Source organism: Hemitrygon akajei, chromosome 9 (genome assembly GCF_048418815.1).
Source record: "Hemitrygon akajei chromosome 9, sHemAka1.3, whole genome shotgun sequence".
Lineage (NCBI taxonomy): Eukaryota > Metazoa > Chordata > Chondrichthyes > Myliobatiformes > Dasyatidae > Hemitrygon > Hemitrygon akajei.
Window position 1 is genome coordinate 173,709,305 of NC_133132.1, and position 18,488 is coordinate 173,727,792.

At 42.8% G+C, this 18,488-nt stretch overlaps 1 protein-coding gene across 2 annotated transcripts in view; it reads left to right on the forward strand.

Moving 5' to 3' along the window:
* The window catches only part of klhl32 (kelch-like family member 32), a 288,264-nt gene that overhangs the window by 255,311 nt on the left and 14,465 nt on the right, over positions 1-18,488 (forward strand). For both annotated transcript variants that reach the window (XM_073057514.1, XM_073057516.1), the window contains 2 exons: positions 9,737-9,929; positions 14,951-15,045. In XM_073057514.1, the coding sequence (XP_072913615.1) occupies positions 9,737-9,929; positions 14,951-15,045 (288 nt within the window). The remainder of the gene's footprint in view (positions 1-9,736; positions 9,930-14,950; positions 15,046-18,488) is intronic.

Here is an 18,488-nt window from a genome sequence, read left to right on the forward strand (position 1 = left end):
GTGTATCCCTTGAGTTTGTTAGGTCTGTTCAGGAAGGTTACTTGACACAATATGTAGATAAGCCTACAAGAGGAGAGGCTGTACTTGATCTGGTATTGGGAAAAGAATCTGGTCAGGTGTCAGGTCTATCAGTGGGAGAGCATTTTGGAGATAATGATGACAATTCTATGTCCTTTACCATAGCAGTGGAGAGGGATAGGAACAGACAAGTTAGGAAAATGTTTAATTGGAGTAAGGGTAAATATGAAGATATCAGGCAGGAACTTGGAAGCATAAATTAGAAACAGATGTTCTCAGGGAAATGTACGGCAGAAATGTGCCAAATATTCAGAAGATATTTGCGTGGCGTTCTGCATAGGTACGTACCAATGAGACAGGGAAAGGATGGTAGGGTGCAGGAACCATGGTGTACAAAGGCTGTTGAAAATCTAGTCAAGAAGAAAAGCTAAGCTTACGAAAGGTTCAAAAAACTAGGTAATTATAGAGATCTAAAACTTTATAAAGCTAGCAGGAAGGAGCTTAAGACTGAAATTAGGAGAGCCAGAAGGGGCCATGAGAAGGGCTTGGTGAGCAGGATTAAGGAAACCCCCAAGGCATTCTACAAGTATGTGAAGAGCAAGAGGATAAGACGTGAGAGAATAGGACTAATCAAGTGTGACAGTGGAAATGTGTGTATGGAACAAGAAGAGATAGCAGAGGTACTTAATGAATATTTTGCTTCAGTGTTTACTACGGAAAAGGATATTTGTGATTGTAGGGATGAATTACAGTGGATTGAAAAGCTTGAACATATATACATTAAGAAAGAGGATGTGCTCGAGCTTTTTGAAAGCATCAAGTTGGATAAGTCTCCAGGACCGGATGAGATGTATCCCAGGCCACTGTGGGAGGTGTGGGAAGAGATTTTTAAGCCTCTGGCAATGATCTTTGCATCATCAATGTGGATGGGAGAGTTTCCGGAGGATTAGTGGGTGTAGATGTTGTTCCCTTATTCAAGAAAGGGAGTAGAGATAGCCCAGGAAATTATAGACCAGTGAGTCTTACCTCAGTGGTTGGTAAATTGTTGGAAAAGATCCTGAGAGGCAGGACTTATGAACATTTGGAGAGGTATACTATGATTAGGAGTAGTCAGTATGGCTTTTTCAAAGTTAGTTCGTGCCTTACGAGCCTGATTGAATTTTTTGAGTATGTGACTAAACACATTGATGAAGGTAGTGCAGTAGATATAGCATACATGGATTTCAGCAAGGCATTTGAAAAGAATTAAGATACGGAAGCAGAATAGGCCAGTCAGCCCATCGAATCTGGTCCACCATTCAATCATGGGCTGATCCAATTCTTCCAGTCATCCCCACTCCCCTACCTTCACTCCATACTGTTTGATGCCTTGGCTAATCAAGAACTTATCTATCTCTGCCTTTGATTTGGCCTCCACAGCTGCTCGTGACAACAAATTCCACAGATTTACCACCCTCTGACTGAAGTAATTTCTCTACATCTCAGTTCTAAATGGACATCCTTCAATTCTGAAGTCATGCCCTCTTGTCCTAGAATCCCCTACCATGGGAAATAACTTTGCCATATCTAATCTATTCAGGCCTTTTAACATTTGGAATGTTTCTGTGAGATACCCCCTCATTCTCCTGAACTCCAGGGAATACATCCAAGAGCTGCCAGACGTTCCTCATATGCTAAACCGTTCATTCCTGGAATCTTTCTTGTGAATATTCTCTGAACCCTCTCCAATGTCGGTATATCTTTTCTAAAATAAGGAGCCCAAAACTGCACACAATATTCCAAGTGTGATCTCGTGAGTGCCTTATAGAGCCTCAACATCACATCCCTGCTCTTATATTCTGTATCTCTAGAAATGAATGCAACACTGCATTCGCCTTCTTCACAACCGACTCAACCTGGAGGTTAACCTTTTCATGCACAAGGACTCCCAAGTTCCTTTGCATATCTGCATTTTGAATTCTTTCCCCATCTAAATAATAGTCTGCCCATTTATTTTTTCCTCCAAAGTGCATGACCATACACTTTCCAACATTATATTTCATTTGCCACTTCTTTGCCATTCCCCTTACCTATCTAAGTCTCTCTGCAGCTCTCTGTTTCCTCAACACTACCTGCTCCTCTAACTATCTTTGCATCATCGGCAAATTTAGCCACAAACCCATTAATCCCAAATCGTTGAACCATAGAACACTACAGCACAGTACAGGCCTTTCAGCCCTCCATGTTGTGCCGACTCATATAATCCTTAAAAAAAGTACTAAACACACACTACCCCATAACCCTCCATTTTCCTTTCATCCATGTGCCTGTCCAAGAGGCTCTTAAATACCCCTGATGTTTTAGCCTCCACCACCATCTGTGGCAAGTCATTCCAGACACTCACAACACTCTGTGTAAAAAACTTACCTCTGATGTCTCCCCTAAGCTTCCCTCCCTTAATTTTGTACCTATTCCCTCTGGTGTTTGCTATTGGTGCCCTGGGAAACAGGTACTGACTATCCACCCTATCTATACCTCTCATAATCTTGTAGACCTCTATCAAGTCCCCTCTCATTCTTCTACGCTCCAAAGAGAAAAGTCCCAGCTCTGCTAACCTTGCTTCATATGACTTGTTCACCAAACCAGGCAACATCCTGGTAAATCTCCTCTGCACCCTCTCCATAGCTTCCACGTCCTTCCTATAATGAGGTGACCAGAATTGAACACAATACTCTAAGTCCGGTCTCACCAGAGATTTGTAGAGTTGCAACATGACCTCTCTACTCTTGAACTCAATCCCCCTGTTAATGAAGCCTAGCATCCCATAGGCCTTCTTAACTACCCTATCAACCTGTGCAGCAACCCTGAGGGATGTATGGACTTGAACCCCAAGGTCCCTTTGTTCATCCACACTCCTAAGTAACTGACCATTAATCCTGTACTCAGTCTTCTGGTTTGTCCTTCCAAAATGCATCACCTCACACTTGTCGGGATTGAACTCCATCTGCCAATTTTCTGCCCAACTCTGCAGCCTGTCTATATCCTCTTGTAACCTTCAATAACCTACAGCTCCATCCACAACTCCTCCAATCTTCCTGTCATCCACAAACTTACTCACCCATCCTTCCGCCTCTACATCCAGGTCATTTATAAAAATCACAGGACAGATCCCTGTGGCACTCCACTAGTCACCGACCTCCATGCAGAATACTTTCCTTCCACAACTACCCTCTGCTTTCTTCCTTTAAGCCAATTTTTTATCCAAACAGCCAAGGTTCCACTTATCCCATGCCTCATGACTTTCTGGATGAGTCTCTCATGAGGGACCTTGTCAAATGCTTTGCTAAAGTCCATGTTTTCCATCCACTGCCCTACCCTCATCAATTTCTTTTGTTACCTCTTTAAAACAACTCAGTCAGGCTCGTGAGGCACTATCTTCCCTTCACAAAGCCATGTTGACTATTCACGAGTAGACTGTACTTCTCCAAATGCTCGTAGATCCAATCTTTAAGAATCTTTTCCAGTAGTTTGCAATACCAGCAACGTAAGACTCACTGGTCTGTAGTTCCCAGGTTTCTCCCTATTACCTTTTTTAAACAAGGGAACTACATTTGCCTTTCTCCAGTCCTCTGGCACTTCCCCTGCAGCCAAAGAAGAATCAAAGATCATAACTAATGCTCCTGCAATCTCTTCTCTCAATTCCCACAAGAACCTGGGGTGTATCATATCCAGCCCTGGGGATTTATCAATCTTAATATTTTTAAGAAGTTCCAGCACTTCTTCTTCCTTAATTTCCACATTGTCCAGCACACAGGCCCGCTCTACTTCGACCTCATCCTGATCAAGATCCTTTTCACTTGTGAATACTGAAGCAAAGTATTCATTTAGGACCTCCCCAACCTCCGCTGCCTCCACGCACGTTGCCCTCTTTATCCTTTAACGATCCCACCTTCATTCTCGTCATCCTCCTATTCTTCACATATGCATAGAACGCCTTGTGGTTCTCCTTAATCCTACATGCCAAGGCCTTCTCATGCCCCCTTCGAGCTCTCCTAAGTCCTTTCTTTAGCTCCTTCCTGGCTACCCTATATTTCTCATAAGCCCCTCCTACTTCCTGCTTCTTGTATCTAACATATGCTTCCTTTTTCCTCTTGATGAACTGCCTCACATGTTTTGTCAGCCACAGTTCCCTTTTCCTACCATTTTTTCCTTGCCTCAGTGGGACAAACCTATCCTGAACCCAGCTCAAGTGGTTCCTAAACTTCTCCCACATTACTTCTGTGCTTTCCCCTTTGAACATCTGTTTCCAATTTACTCTCGCTAGTTCCTGCCTCATCCCTTCAAAGTTAGCCCTTCCCCAGTTAAGCCCTTTACCATTTCGTCTGATTTTATCCCTTTCCATAGCTATGCTGAAGCTAAGGGAGTTATGGTCACTCTCACCAAAATGCTCCCCCACCAAGAGGTCTATCATCTGACCAGGTTCGTTACCCAGAACTAGATCCAGTATAGCCTCTCCTCTCATCGGCCGGTCCACATACCGTGTCAGGAATCCTTCTTGAACACACCTGACAAATTCAGCCCCATCTATCCCCCTTGCACTCAGGAGGTGCCAGTCAATCACCCAGTTAAAATCACCCATAACTACTACTCTGTATTTCCTGCACCATTCTAAAATTTGCCTGCTTAAAAAAAAATGACACAAATGTGGCTAACGAGAGAAGTTAAGGCTAAAATAAAAGCAAAAGAGGCAGCGTACAAGGAAGCAAAAATTAGTGGGAAAACTGAGGACTGGACGAATTAAAAAAATTTACTGAAGGAAACTAAGAAGATCATTAGGAAAGAAAAGATGAATTATGAAAGGAAATTGGCAATTAACATAAAAAAGGACACTAAGTTTTTTTTTAATATATGAAGAGTAAAAGAGTGACACGGGTAGATATAGGACCTATTGAAAAGGATGCTGGAGAAATTATAATGGGTAACAAAGAGATGGCAGAGGAACTAAATGAGTATTTTGCATCAGTCTTCACAGTGGAAGACATTGGCAACATACTTGATAGCCAGAGGTCTCAGGGAATAGAATTAGGTACAGTCAAGATTACTGGAAAGAAAGTGCTTGAGAAGCTAAATGGGCTAAGGATAGATAAGTCTCCTGGACCGGATGAAGTGCATCCATGGGTTCTGAAGGAGGTGGCTTTGGAGATTGTGGGAGGAATTGGAAATAATCTTCCAGGAATCAGTAGACTCTGGCATGGTTCCGGAGGACTGGAAGGTCGCAAATGTAGTTCCACTGTTTAAGAAAGGAGGGAGGCAGCAAAAAGAAAATTACAGACCTATTAGTCTGACATCGGTAGTTGGAAAGTTATTGGAGTTGATCTTCAAGGACGAGGTTATGAAATACCTTGAGGTGCATGACAAAATAGGCCCAAGCCAACATGGTTTCATGAAGGGAAGATCCTGCCTCACCTACCTATTGGAATTTTTTGAGGTAATCCCAAATAAGATTGACAAGGGAGAGGCTGTGGATGTTGTGTATTTGGATTTTCAAAAGGCCTTTGATAAGGTGCCGCATTAGAGGCTGCTTAATAAAATTAGGGCCCATGGAATTACAGGAAGCATATTGGAATGGGTGGAGCATTGGCTGATAGGCAGAAAGCAAAGGGTAGGAATAAAGGGATCCTATTCTGGTTGATTACCGGTTACTAGTGGTGTTCTGCAGGGGTCAGTGTTGGGGCCTCTTCTTTTTACACTGTATATCGATGATTTTGATTGTGGATTAAACAGTTTTGTGGCTAAGTTTGCGGATGACACCAAGATAGGTGGAGGAGCAGGAAGTGTTGAAGAAACGGAAAGGTTGCAGAGAGACTTGGTCAGCTTAGGAGAGTGGGCAAAGAAATGGCAGATGAGATACAATGTTGAGAAAACAATCGGGCAGATTATTATTTAGATGGGGAGAAAATTCAAAAATCGTAAGTGCAATGGGACTTGAGGGTCCTAGTGCAGGATACCTTAAAGGTTAACCACCAGGTTGGATCGGCAGTAAGGAAAGCGAATGCTATGTTGGCATTCATTTCAAGAGGAATAGTGTATAAGAGTAAGGAGGTGTTGATGAGGCTCTATGGGGCACTGGTGAGACCCCATTTGGAATACTATGTGCAGTTTTGGGCCCCCTATCTTAGAAAGGATGTGCTGATGCTGGAGAGAGTTCTGAGAAGATTCACTAGGATGATTCCTGGAATGCAGGGACTAACATATGAGGAGCATTTGTCGGCTCTTGGACTGTATTCATTAGAGTATAGAAGAATGAGAGGGGATCTCATAGAAACATTTCAAATATTGAAAGGGTTGGACAGAGTAGATGTGGAAAGGCTGTTTCCCTTGGTGGGTGAGTCCAGGACAAGAGGTCACAGTCTTAGAATCAGAGGGTACCCATTTAAAACAGAGATGAGGAGAAAATTTTTTAGCCAGAGGGTTGTGGATTTATGGAATTCATTGCCACATACAGCTGTGGAGGCCCAATCATTGAAGGTTTTTAAAGGAGATTGACAGGTATCTGATTAGTCAGGGTATCAAGGGATATGGGAAAAAATCTGGAAATTGGAACTAGACAGGAGAATAGTTTAGCTCATGGTGGAGTGGCGGAGCAGACTCGATGGGCCGAATGGCCTACTTCTGCTCTTTGTCGTGTGAACTTGTTCTCCCTTTCTATAGCCATAAAACTATCCCTGACCAGCAATGCCACTCCCCCCCTTTTCTACCTCCCATCCTATTCCTTTTAAAACACCTGAACCCCAGGACCTGCATCATCCAATCCTGCCCTTCCTCCAACCAAGTTTCAGTAACGGCCACAACATTGTAGTTCCACGTACTAATCCATGTTCTAAGTTCATCCTTCTTGTTCCTAATACTCCTAGCATTGAAATAGACACATTTCAACCCCTTTAACTGGATACAATTATGTTCTGTCCCCTGCTTGTCCTTCCTCATCAACTCAGAACTCTTAGCATCTTGCCCTAGTCCTTCTACCTTAATCCCTGCACTCACATTCTGATTCCCAACCCCCTGCCAAAGTAGTTTAAACCCTCCCCAACAGCTCTGTCAAACCTGCCCACCAGAATATTGGTCCCCCTGGGATTCAAGTGCAACCCGAGCTTTTTGTACAGGTCACACGCACCCCAAAAAAGGTCCCAATGATCCAGAAATCTGAATCCCTGCCCCCTGCTCCAATCCCTCAGCCACGCATTTATCCTCCACCTCATTCTATTCTTATTCTCACTGTCGTGTGGCACAGGCAGTAATCCCGAGATCACTACCTTTGAGGTCCTGCTTTTCAACTTCCTTCCTAACTCCCTGTAGTCTTCTTTTAGGACCTCTTCCCTTTTCCTGCCTATGTCATTGGTAGCAATATGTACCACGACCTCTGGCTGTTCTCCCTCCCACCACAGGATATCTTGGACGCGATCTGAAACATCCCGGACCCTGGCACCTGGGAGGCAAACCACCATCCGTGTTTCTTTCCTGTGTCCACAGAATCGCCTGTCAGACCCGCTAACTATAGAGTCCCCTATCACTACTGCCTTCCTCTTCCTTTCCCTACCCTTCTGAGCCACAGGCCCAGACTCTGTGCCAGAGGCACGGCCACTGTCACTTCCCCCAGGTAGGCTGTCCCCCCCAACAGTACTCAAACAGGAGTACTTATTGTCAAGGGGTACAGCCACAGGGGTACTCTCTAGTACCTGATTCTTCCCCTTCTCTCTCCTGACTGTGACCCATTTCTCTGTCCCCCCCATGACCCCGGAGTGACCACCTGTCTGTAACTCCTCTCTATCACCTCCTCACTCTCCCTGACCAGACGAAGGTCATCGAGCTGCAGCTCCAGTTCCCTAACACGGTCCCTTAGGAGTTGCATCTCGATGCACCGGGTGCAAATGTGGCCATCTGGGACACCGGGAGACTCCAGGGCCTCCCACATCTGACACCGACCACAGAAAACTGTTTTAAGGTGCTTGGAAGTAGGTACAGAGGAGATGTCAGGGGTAAGTTTTTTTACGTAGAGAGTGGTGAGTGTGTGGAATGGGCTGCCAGCGATGGTGATGGTGGCGGATACGATAGGGTCTTTTAAGAGACTTTTGGATAGGTACATGGAGCTTAGAAAAATAGAGGGTAATTTCTAAAGTAAGTGCATTTTTGGCACGGCATTGTGGGCCTCAGGGCCTGTATTGTTCTGTAGGTTTTCTGTGTTTTTTCTATCATTGCCATCTGTACTGAGGTACAGCGAGAAGCTTGTCTTGCACACTATTCATACAGATCAATTCATTGCACTGTCTTTGAGGTGGATCAATGTAAAACAGTAACAGAATCGAGAGTAATGCGTAACAACGACAGAGAAAGTGCAATTTCGACAGACAATTCAGTGCAAGATCGTAATGAGGTAGATTGTGAGGCTGAGGGTCCATCTTATCATACCTGCGAACCGTTCGTAACAGTGGGGTAGGAGCTGTCCTTGTGATCGTGCTCTCAGGCCTGATGGAAAAGGGGAGAAGAGACAATGTCTGGGGTGTGTGGGACCTTTGATTATGCTTTACAAATGCAGAGAGAAGTATAGACAGAGTCCATGTTTTTTTGCAGTGATTGCAAACACCTCAGCCACTGCACGTTTCACTGGGCTGGCCTTGACACTGGAAGGGAGACAGCAATAGAGACAGTCAGAAGGAAACGTAACATCCACAGAGAGTTCTGGGTGAGCTGGAAGAGAATTACATGTGAGGAAACCTGTCCTTGGAGCCATGAATTTTCTCTGACTGACCACTGTGTGTATCTGGCCAGGGGAAAGAGAGTGCAGAATGGTTGGGCTGGTTGATGGGCTCAAATTTGTTAAAGCGGCTGCAGGTCTGCAGTGTGTGTCCTCGACTGCAAGGGAAATTAAATGTGTTACAAGCTGTTTAGGGACGGTGTCTGCCACAGTGAAATAATTGGTTTACACCCAGTAGCCACTTTACCTAACAAAGTAGACACTGAGTGTACGTTCATCATCTTCTGCTGCTGTAGCCCATCCTCATTAAGGTTTGGCCTATCGTTCATTCAAAGATGCTCTTCTGCACACCACTGTTGTAACGTTATCTGAGTTACTGTCACCTTCTTGTCAGCTTGAACCAGACTGGCCATTCTCCTCTGATCTCTCTCATTAACAAAGCATTTTGGCCGCAGAATTGCTGCTCAATGGATCTATTTTTTTCATTTTCACACCATTTCCTGTAAACTCTAGAGACTATTGTGCACGAAAATCACAGGAGATCAGTCGTTTCTGAGATACTCAAACCACCCTATCTGGCACCAAGAATTATCCCATGGTCAAAGTGACTTAGATCACAGTTCCTTTCCATTCTGAACAACAGCTGAACCTTTTGACCATGACTACACGCTTCTGTGTATTTAGCTGCTGCCACATGATTGGCTGATTAGATATTTGCATTAATGAGTTGGTGCACAGGTGTACCTAATGAAGTGGTAACTGAGTTGTATTATTAGGTTCAAAGGTCAGCATAACATTATGGTCAAAGGGCCTGTACTGTTCTGTGTTTTATATTTTAAACCACAGTCTATGTCCCGCTGTTCTACAAAACAGCAGAAAGTCACATCAAAACCAAGAGGTCCGAGGTCGGAGTCATGTTGGAATAGTAATAATCCAGAAGTCGCTCTGAAATCTGTTGTAATCATTTATATTTTCCCTGACTATCAGAATAAATGGATCAGCCGCAGTCCCATGTTACAGAGGCGAGTCTATCACGTTATGGCAGCTGTCAATAGAAAGCTCTACGTCCTCGGTGGGAATGATTTGGACTATAACAATGATCGGGTTTTGGTTCGGCAGATTGACTGCTATAACATAGACACGGACCAGTGGGTACGCTGCCAATTTAGCTTGCTGACAGGTAGGTGCTTTAACCTTTTCAACCGTCTGCAGTAATGATAAAATACATCTGAATCTTAGCATTCTGTGTGAGTTACTCTGGATTTCCAGCATCTCCTGCTAATGAATCTTATGAAGCCTTTTCTCACTACAATTTTTCTTCGAAAGTTATGTTCTTGGTCTCACCTATCACCTGCCACTAGAAAGGCCAAAGCAGGCCCTTCAAAGTTCAAAGTAAATGCATTATCAAAGTACATATACGTCACCATATACAACACTGAGATTCATTTTCTTGTAGGCATTCTCAATAGAATTATAACAGTAACAGAATCAATGAAAGATCACACTAACTTAAATGTTCAACCAGTGTGCAAAAGACACCAGACAACGCAAATACAAAAATAATAATAATAAATAAATAAGCGATAAATATCAAGAACATGAGGTGAAGAGACCTTGACAGTGAGTCCATAAGTTGTTGGAAGACTTCAATGATGGGGCAAGTGAAGTTGAGTGAAGTTATCCCCTTTGATTCAAGAGCCCAAAGGTTGAGGGGTAGTAACTGTTCCTGAACTTGCTGGTGTGAGTCCTGAGGCTCCTGTACCTTCTTCCTGATGGCAGCAGCAAGAAGAGAGAATGACCTGAGTGGTGGGGTTCCCTGATGATGGATGCTGCTTTCATCGAAGTGTGCTTCGATGGTGGGGAGGGTTTTAGCTATGAGGGACTGGGCTGTATCCACTACCTTGTGCAGGATTTTCATTGGTGTTTCCATACCAGGCTGTGATGCAGCCAGTCAATAGACCCTCCACTAGACATCTGTAGAAATTTGTCAAAGTTTTAGATATCATGTTGAATCTTCACAAAATCCTAAGGAAGTAGAGGCACTGCCTTGCTTTCTTTGTAATTACATTTATGTGCTGGATCTAGGACAGGTCCTTTGAAATGACTTTGGAAAGTGAGGACTGGCTCTTGGACCTCTGGTTTCTTTCTCCTGAAATCAATAATCAGCTCTTTGGTCTTGCTGACATTGAGTAAGAGATTGAGCTTCACTCAGCCATATTTTGATCCAGCTAATCCATGCCAGCCTGACCTTTTGCCTCATCCCATCTACCTACACCTGGACCATATCCCTGCAAACCCCTCGCATCCGTGACCTACCCAAACTTCTCTTAAATTGAACTCACATCTACAGCTTTCACTGAGTGAAGTTCCTCATCAGGTTCCCCCTAGATAGTTCATCTTTCACCCTGAACCTATGACCTCTAGTGCTAGTCACACTCAACCTAAGGGAAAAAACCTGCAAGCTTTCACATTGACGTCATAGTTGTGTAGTTTTCTTAAACAGGGTGGTGAGTTTATGGAATGCACTGTGAGGGATTGTGGTAGAAATAGATACGTCAGAGACATTTAACAGCCTCATATAGTCACATACATGATAGAACTATGGAGGGCAGTGTGGGAGAGGAGGGTTAGATTGATCTTAAGGCCATAACAGAATTAGGCCATTAGGCCCATTAAATCGGCTCTGCCACTTCATCATGGCTAATCCACTTTCCTCTCAGCACCAATCTCCTGCCTTCTCCCTGTATCCCTTCATTCCCTGACTAACCCAGAATCTATCAACCTCTGCCTTACATATACTCGATGACTTGGCCTCCAAAGTCTCCTGTGGCAATGATTCACCACTCTCTGATTACAGAAATTCCTCCTCATCTCCATTCTAAAAGGACACACTTCTATAAGATGCCGCATCATAAAAAACAACCTCCTGAAGGCAGCAATAAGGAAATTATAGACCAGTTAGCCTGATCTCAGTGGTTGGGAAGGTCTTTGAGTCAATTGTTAAGGACGATCTGATGGTGTACTTGGTGACACAGGACAAGGTAGTACAAAGTCAGCATGGTTTCCTTCAGGGAAAATCCTGCCTTATGAACCTGTTGGTATTCTTAGAGGAGCTTAGAGGATAGATAAAGAGGATGCAGTGGATGTTGTATATTTGGACTTCCGGAAGGCCTTTGACAAGGTGCCACACATGAGGCTGCTTACTAAGTTAAAGAGCCCATGGTATTACAGGAAAGTTACTAACATGGTTAGAGCACTGGTTGATTGGTAGAAGGCAGCGAGTAGAAATAAGAGGATCCTTTTCTGGTTGGCTGTCAGTGACTAGTGGTGTTTGGCAGAGGTCGGTGTTGGGACCACTTCTTTTAATGCTGTATATCAATGATTTAGATGATGGAATCGATGGCTTTGTTACGAAATTTGCAGATGATACAAAGATTGGTGGAGGGGCAGGTAGTGTTGAGGAAACAGGTAGGATGCAGAAGGACTTAGACAGATTAGGAGAATGGGCAAGAAAGTGGCAAATGTTGAAAAATGCATGGTCATGCACTTTGATAGTAGAAATAAATGTGCAGGCTATTTTCTAAACGGGGAGAAAATTCAGGAATCTGAAATGCAGAGGGACTTGGGAGTCCTTGTACAGAACGCCCTGAAGATTAACTTACAGGTTGAGTTGGTGGTGAGGAAGCCAAATGTAATGTTAGTATTCATGTCAAGAGGTCTAGAATACAAGAGCAAGGATGTGATGCTGAGGCTTTATAAGGCACTGGTGAGGCCTCACCTTGAGTATTGTGATCAGTTTGGGCCCCTCATCTTAGAAAAGATGTGCTGGCATTGTAGAGGGTCCAGAGGAGGTTCACAAGGATGATTCCAGGAATGAAAGGGTTATCATACGAGGAACTGGGTCTGTACTCATTGGAATTCAGAAGGATGAGGGGGGATCTCATTGAAATCTTTCAAATGTTGAAAGGCCTGGATAGAGTAGATGTGGACAAGATATTTCCATGGTGGGAGAGTCCAGGGCGAGAGGGCACACCCTCAGGATAGAGGGGCGCCCTTTCAAAACAGAGCCAAACGTGGAATTTGTTGCCACATGCAGCTGTGGAGGTCAGGCCATTGGGTGTATTTAAGGCAGAGATTGATAGGTTCTTGATTGGACGTTGCGGGGTGAAGATTGGGAACTGGGGTTGAGGAGGAGATAGAAAAAGAGGGTCAGCCATGATTGAATGGCAGAGCAGACTCGATGTGCCAGATGGCCTAATTCTGCTCCTGTGTCTTATGGTTTTATGGTCTTATGATCTCTCCATGAGCATTCTATCAAGTCCTTTCAATATTTGATAGGTTTCAATGTCACCCCTCAGTATTCTGAATTCTAGTGAGTAGAGACCCATAGAAGCCTTTCAATCCCAGAAACATTTTTGTGAACTTCCTTTGAACCCTCTTCAATGTCAGCACATCATTTCTTAGATTAAGGGACCAAATCTGCTCACAGTACTCCAAGTGAGGCCTCACCAATGCTTTATAAAGCCTCAGCATCACATCCTTGCCTTTATATTCTAGTCCTCTTGAAATGAATGCTAATTCACACTTGCCCTTTTCACCACTGACTCAACCTGCAAATTACCCTTTAGGGAATGCTGCACAAGGTCTCCCAAATTCCTTAGCACCTCAGATTTTTTAATTTTCTCTCCATTTTGAAAATAGTCTATCCTGTTATTTCTCCTAACTGAGTGCATGGCCATACACTCCCCAACACTGTATTCCATTTGCAGTTCTTTGCCCATTCTCTTAATCTAAGTTCTTCTGTAGCCTCTCTACTTCCTCAAAACTACTTACTCCTTCACCTAACTTTATATCTTCCACAAACTTGGCAACCAAGCCATCTATTCAGTCATCCAAATCATTGACATTTAACATAAAAAAACAGTCCCAACACAAACCCTTGTGGAAAACTGGCAGCTAACCAGAAAGGCTGCCTTTATTCCCACTCTTGCCAATCAGCCAATGCGGTATCCCTACTTATATCTTTCCTGTAATACCTTGGGCCCTTGACTTGCAAAGCATTCTCATGTGTGACACCTTGTCAAAGGCCTGCTGAACATCCAAGCACACAACATCAACTGATCCTCTTTTGTCTCTCCTGTTTGTTAATTCTTCAAAGAATTCCAACAGATTTGTCAGGCAAGATTTTCCCTTCAGGAAATCATGCTAACTATGGCGTATTTTATCATGTATTGTCAAGTACCCTCAAACCACATCCATAATCATCAATTACAACATCTTCCAAACCATTGATGTATGACTAACGGACCTATAATTTCCTTTTGCTGTCTCTCTCCCTTCTTGAAGGATGGAGTGACATTTGCAATTTTCCAGTCTTTTGGAACCATGCCAGAATCTGTTGATTCTTCAAAGATCATTACTAATGCTTCCACAATCTCTTCAGCCACCCCTTTCAGAACCCTGGAGTGTGCACCACCTGGTGCAGGTGATTTATCAACCTTCAGACCTTTCAGTTTCCCAAGAACCTTCTCCATAGTAATGGCAACTTCACATGTTTCTGCCTCCTGACACTCTCGAACTTCTAGCATACTGCTAGTGAAGACTGATACAGTGAAAACTGATACAAATGGCAGTTCACCTGCCATTTCCTTGTCCCCCATTTCTACATCTCCAGCATCATTTTCCAATGGTCTGATATCTACTCTTGTCTCTCTTTTACGCTTTATATATCTGAAGAAACTTTAGGTATCCTCTTTAATATTATTGGCTAGCTCACCATATTCTTTCTTTTCTTTCTTTATGGCTTTCTTAGTTGCCTTCTGTTGGATTTTAAAAGCTTCCCAATCCTTTAACTTCCCACAAATTTTTGCTCTATTATATGCCCTCTCATTGGCTTGGAGTAGGTTAAAAGGTCAACACAACATTGTGGGCAGAGGTCCTGTACTGTGCTGCTCATTTTTCAAAGCATTTACTTCAATTCATCTTTTTAAACACACCTTGCCTGACCATTCAGAAATCTGATGGCAGAGGGTTAGAAGCTGTTCCTGAGTCATTGGATGTGCGTCTTCAGTTCCTGTATCTCCTCCCCAATGGTAGTAACAAGAAAAGGGCATGTCCCAGATGCTGTAATATGTAATATCCAGATATGTAAGCTAAATAGTAAAATTTTACAAATTAGTGCTTTGTATTTTTCTACATTAGGTCAAAATGAGTCAGGTGTAGCTGTGCACAATGGAAGAATATACCTTGTTGGCGGGTATTCAATCTGGACTAATGAGCCGTTAGCTTGTATCCAGGTTAGTGTATTTATATTACTTGATTAATTTTGTAGAGTACTTTAATCAAAATCATAAAGATACAATACTATGGAAGTTACTGTCATGGCTCGGATTTTACAAATATTAAAATTGCTGTCACTATTTGCAAATCCTACTGTTATGAAAATGAAAATATTTTCTGTATTTTTGAGACTGTCTCACTGTACACTGTAAACCCTCAAACTTCCTGCACAGACTGTGATGTTATCTTCACTGCCACAGAATTAAGGAAAATCATTTGAATTGCTGATAATATAAGAAATTTACTGTAAAACACTTGGCAAACATATGCTTTGTTACATAAATGATCATTTAACGGCTTCTTACATTCACATTGGTCATTCAGAAAACCTATTTTTATATTTGTGAATTAATTACATCAGGTGTCAATTTCCAAAAATTAACTTTTTCAAATGTCTATGATGTTTGTGTTAGTTGTAATTATTGCCACTAAATGGTATTCCATCTCTTATTAGTAGTTTTGTAAAATGATTTAAAAATTAATTTAAAAACTCTTTTTCAACTTGCTTGCTGTAAAAATTCTTCAGTTTGACTAACTGCATTGCCGGCTTAATGGCTTCCCGGCTGATGGGCTCCAGGGATCCCAATGAATTGTTATCTTAGAGTAGGCCAGCATGAGAGAGTAGCAGATTGTACAGCTTTCTTGCAGGTCTGTAATAAACACCATTACTCTGCAACTGACCACAAAAATAAGGATACTTGACAAGACAGTGAAAGGTGAAATTATGCAACTGTAATTCACTAAATTTGTGGATGCTATGCATGTTGTGAAAAAAATGTACTTATAGAAAAACAAAATTTAGATGTGGATTATAAAAGTTTCTAAAGAATCTAGGCATAATTGTTATTGGTTAGTGTAACGTTTTACAGCATGAGCTGTAAGATCAGGGTTCGATTCCCACTGCTATCTGTAAGGAGTTTGTACATCCTTCCCTTGACTGCTTGGGTTTCCTCCGGGTGCTCTAGTTTCCTCCCTTCTAAAGGCAAATGGTTAGAGTTAGTAAGTTGTGGGCATGCTATGTTAGCTAGCATGGATGCATGGCACCACGTGCAGGCCACCCACGGCACATCCTCGCTGATTAATTCGATGCAACCAATGCATTTCACTGTATATTTTGATGTGCATGTTACAAATAAAGTTAATAATCTGATCAATCAATCTATAGAGATTGAAAATCTGAACCAATCTTAAATGTGAAAGAAAAACATCAGATCAGTGTCCTGAAGAAGGGTCTTGGCCAAAGGCATTGACTATTTATTCCCCTCCATTGATACTACCTGACCTGCTGAGTTCCTCTAGCATTTTGTGTGTGTTATGTCAGGCAGCATTTGTGGAAAGGGGAAGAGAGTTAATATTTTAGGAGAGACTATTCATAAGATCAAGCGGAGATGAAAGGTGCTGAGTTAAATTTGCAGAGAGAGATGGTAAGAATGGACAGAACAAAGGAAATGTGGTTGGGTGAGATGTGGTCAGACAGCTGAATGGGATAGTTAGAGAGTGAAGTGAGTTTGACCATGGTTTTCTTAGCAAAGAGATTCTAGGAAGCCTAGTATCCAGCAAAGGTGGTTTGCTGTTGCCTTCCGTTGGGCGAACTTAAGAAATCACCATTTCTCTTCCCAAATGTTCACCTGCCTGTACTGTTGCCGTTGTCATTTGAGGTCCTTGCTCATTCACCTTCTCCATCATAAGTTCAGTTACTGAACCTGCCAGATCTGCCATTTGCCTTCACTCATATCCTAAGCAGGAACCCTTGCAGGTGCTTCTGTTCTGGGTCAGAGCGGCCCTGGGATCAATGAATGACTAAGCGGTAACTCCACTTTCCCCAAAGCTCTGAAAGTCCCCAGTCAGAGCCTCATCACCGGTTGCATTTAGAGTCATACCCAGGATCACACAACAGCATCAAGAGGATCTTCAAGACAATTCTGAAGATTCTTCACTCGATAGGGTTGATTCTGGGCAGCAGGGGATCCCTGACTGTCGTCAAGCTCCTGCTCATAAAATTCAAGTAACACAAAAGAAAATTATTGCCACTTGGAATGTAAGAACCCTATATCAAGCAGAAAGATTGGACAATTGATGAATGAAATGGAAAGACTAAAGATTAACATCATGGGAATTAACAAAGTTCGTTGGACAGGTACTGGAACATGTCAGAATAGACATAAAACACTAATTTATTCTTATGGAACATCCCATACTAATGGAGTAGGAATTCTTATGGATGAAAACATAGCAAAAAGTGGTTTAGGACATTGGGCAATATCAGAAACAGTGCTCCTTGTTAGATTCAGAGGACAACCATTTGATTTAGCAATTATACAGGTATATGCACCAACAACAGATGGAACAAATGAGGATATAGATAAGTTCTACAAAGAGCTTGAACAAGCAAAGGATGGATGCAAATCTCAGTGTATTGTTATTGTCATGGGAGATCTAAATGCTAAAGTAGGACAAGGTGCTGATGGAAATATCATAGGAAAACTTGGACTAGGGGAAAGAGGCGAGAAATGGGTAGAATGGTGCAAGATGAACAATCAGGTCAATATGAATACCTACTTTAAAAACCATCCAAGGCGCTTGCGGACCTGGAAAAGTCCAGGTGATAACTCCAGAAATCAAATTGACTTTATTACTATAAACCAAAGATTTAGAAACTCAGTGACTCAATGCAAAACATATCCAGGTGCAGACTGTAATAGTGACCATAACCCAGTAACAGAAACATAGAAAACCTACAGCACAATACAAGCCCTTCAGCCCACAAAGTTGCGCAGAACATGTCCCTACGTTAGAAATTACTAGGCTTACCCATAGCCCTCTATTTTACTAAGCTCCATGTACCTATCGAGGAGTCTCTTAAAAGACCCGATCATATCTGCCTCCACCACTGTGACCGGCAGCCCATTCCACGCACACACCACTCTCTGCATAAAAAACCTACCCCTGACATCTCCTCTGTACCTACTTCCAAGCACCTTAAAACTGTGCCCTCTCGTGCTAGCCATTTCAGCCCTGGGAAAAAGCCTCTGACTATCCACATGATCAATGCCTCTCATCATCCTATACACCTCTATCAGGTCACCTCTCATCCTCTGTCGCTCCAAGGAGAAAAGGCTGAGTTCACTCTACCATTGATCTTTCAAGATTCACTGGATTCTGGCATGGTTCTGGGGGAATGAAAAATTGCAAATGTCACTCCACCCTTCAAGAAGGGAGAGAGGCAGAAAAAAGGAAATTGTAGGCCAGTTAGCCTGACCTCAGTGCTTGGGAAGATGTTGAATTCGATTATTAAGGATGAGGTCTCAGGGTACTTGAAGGCACTTGATAAAATAGGCCACAGTCAGCAATCTTGCCTGACAGATCTGTTGGAATTCTTTGAGGAAATGATAAGCAGGAT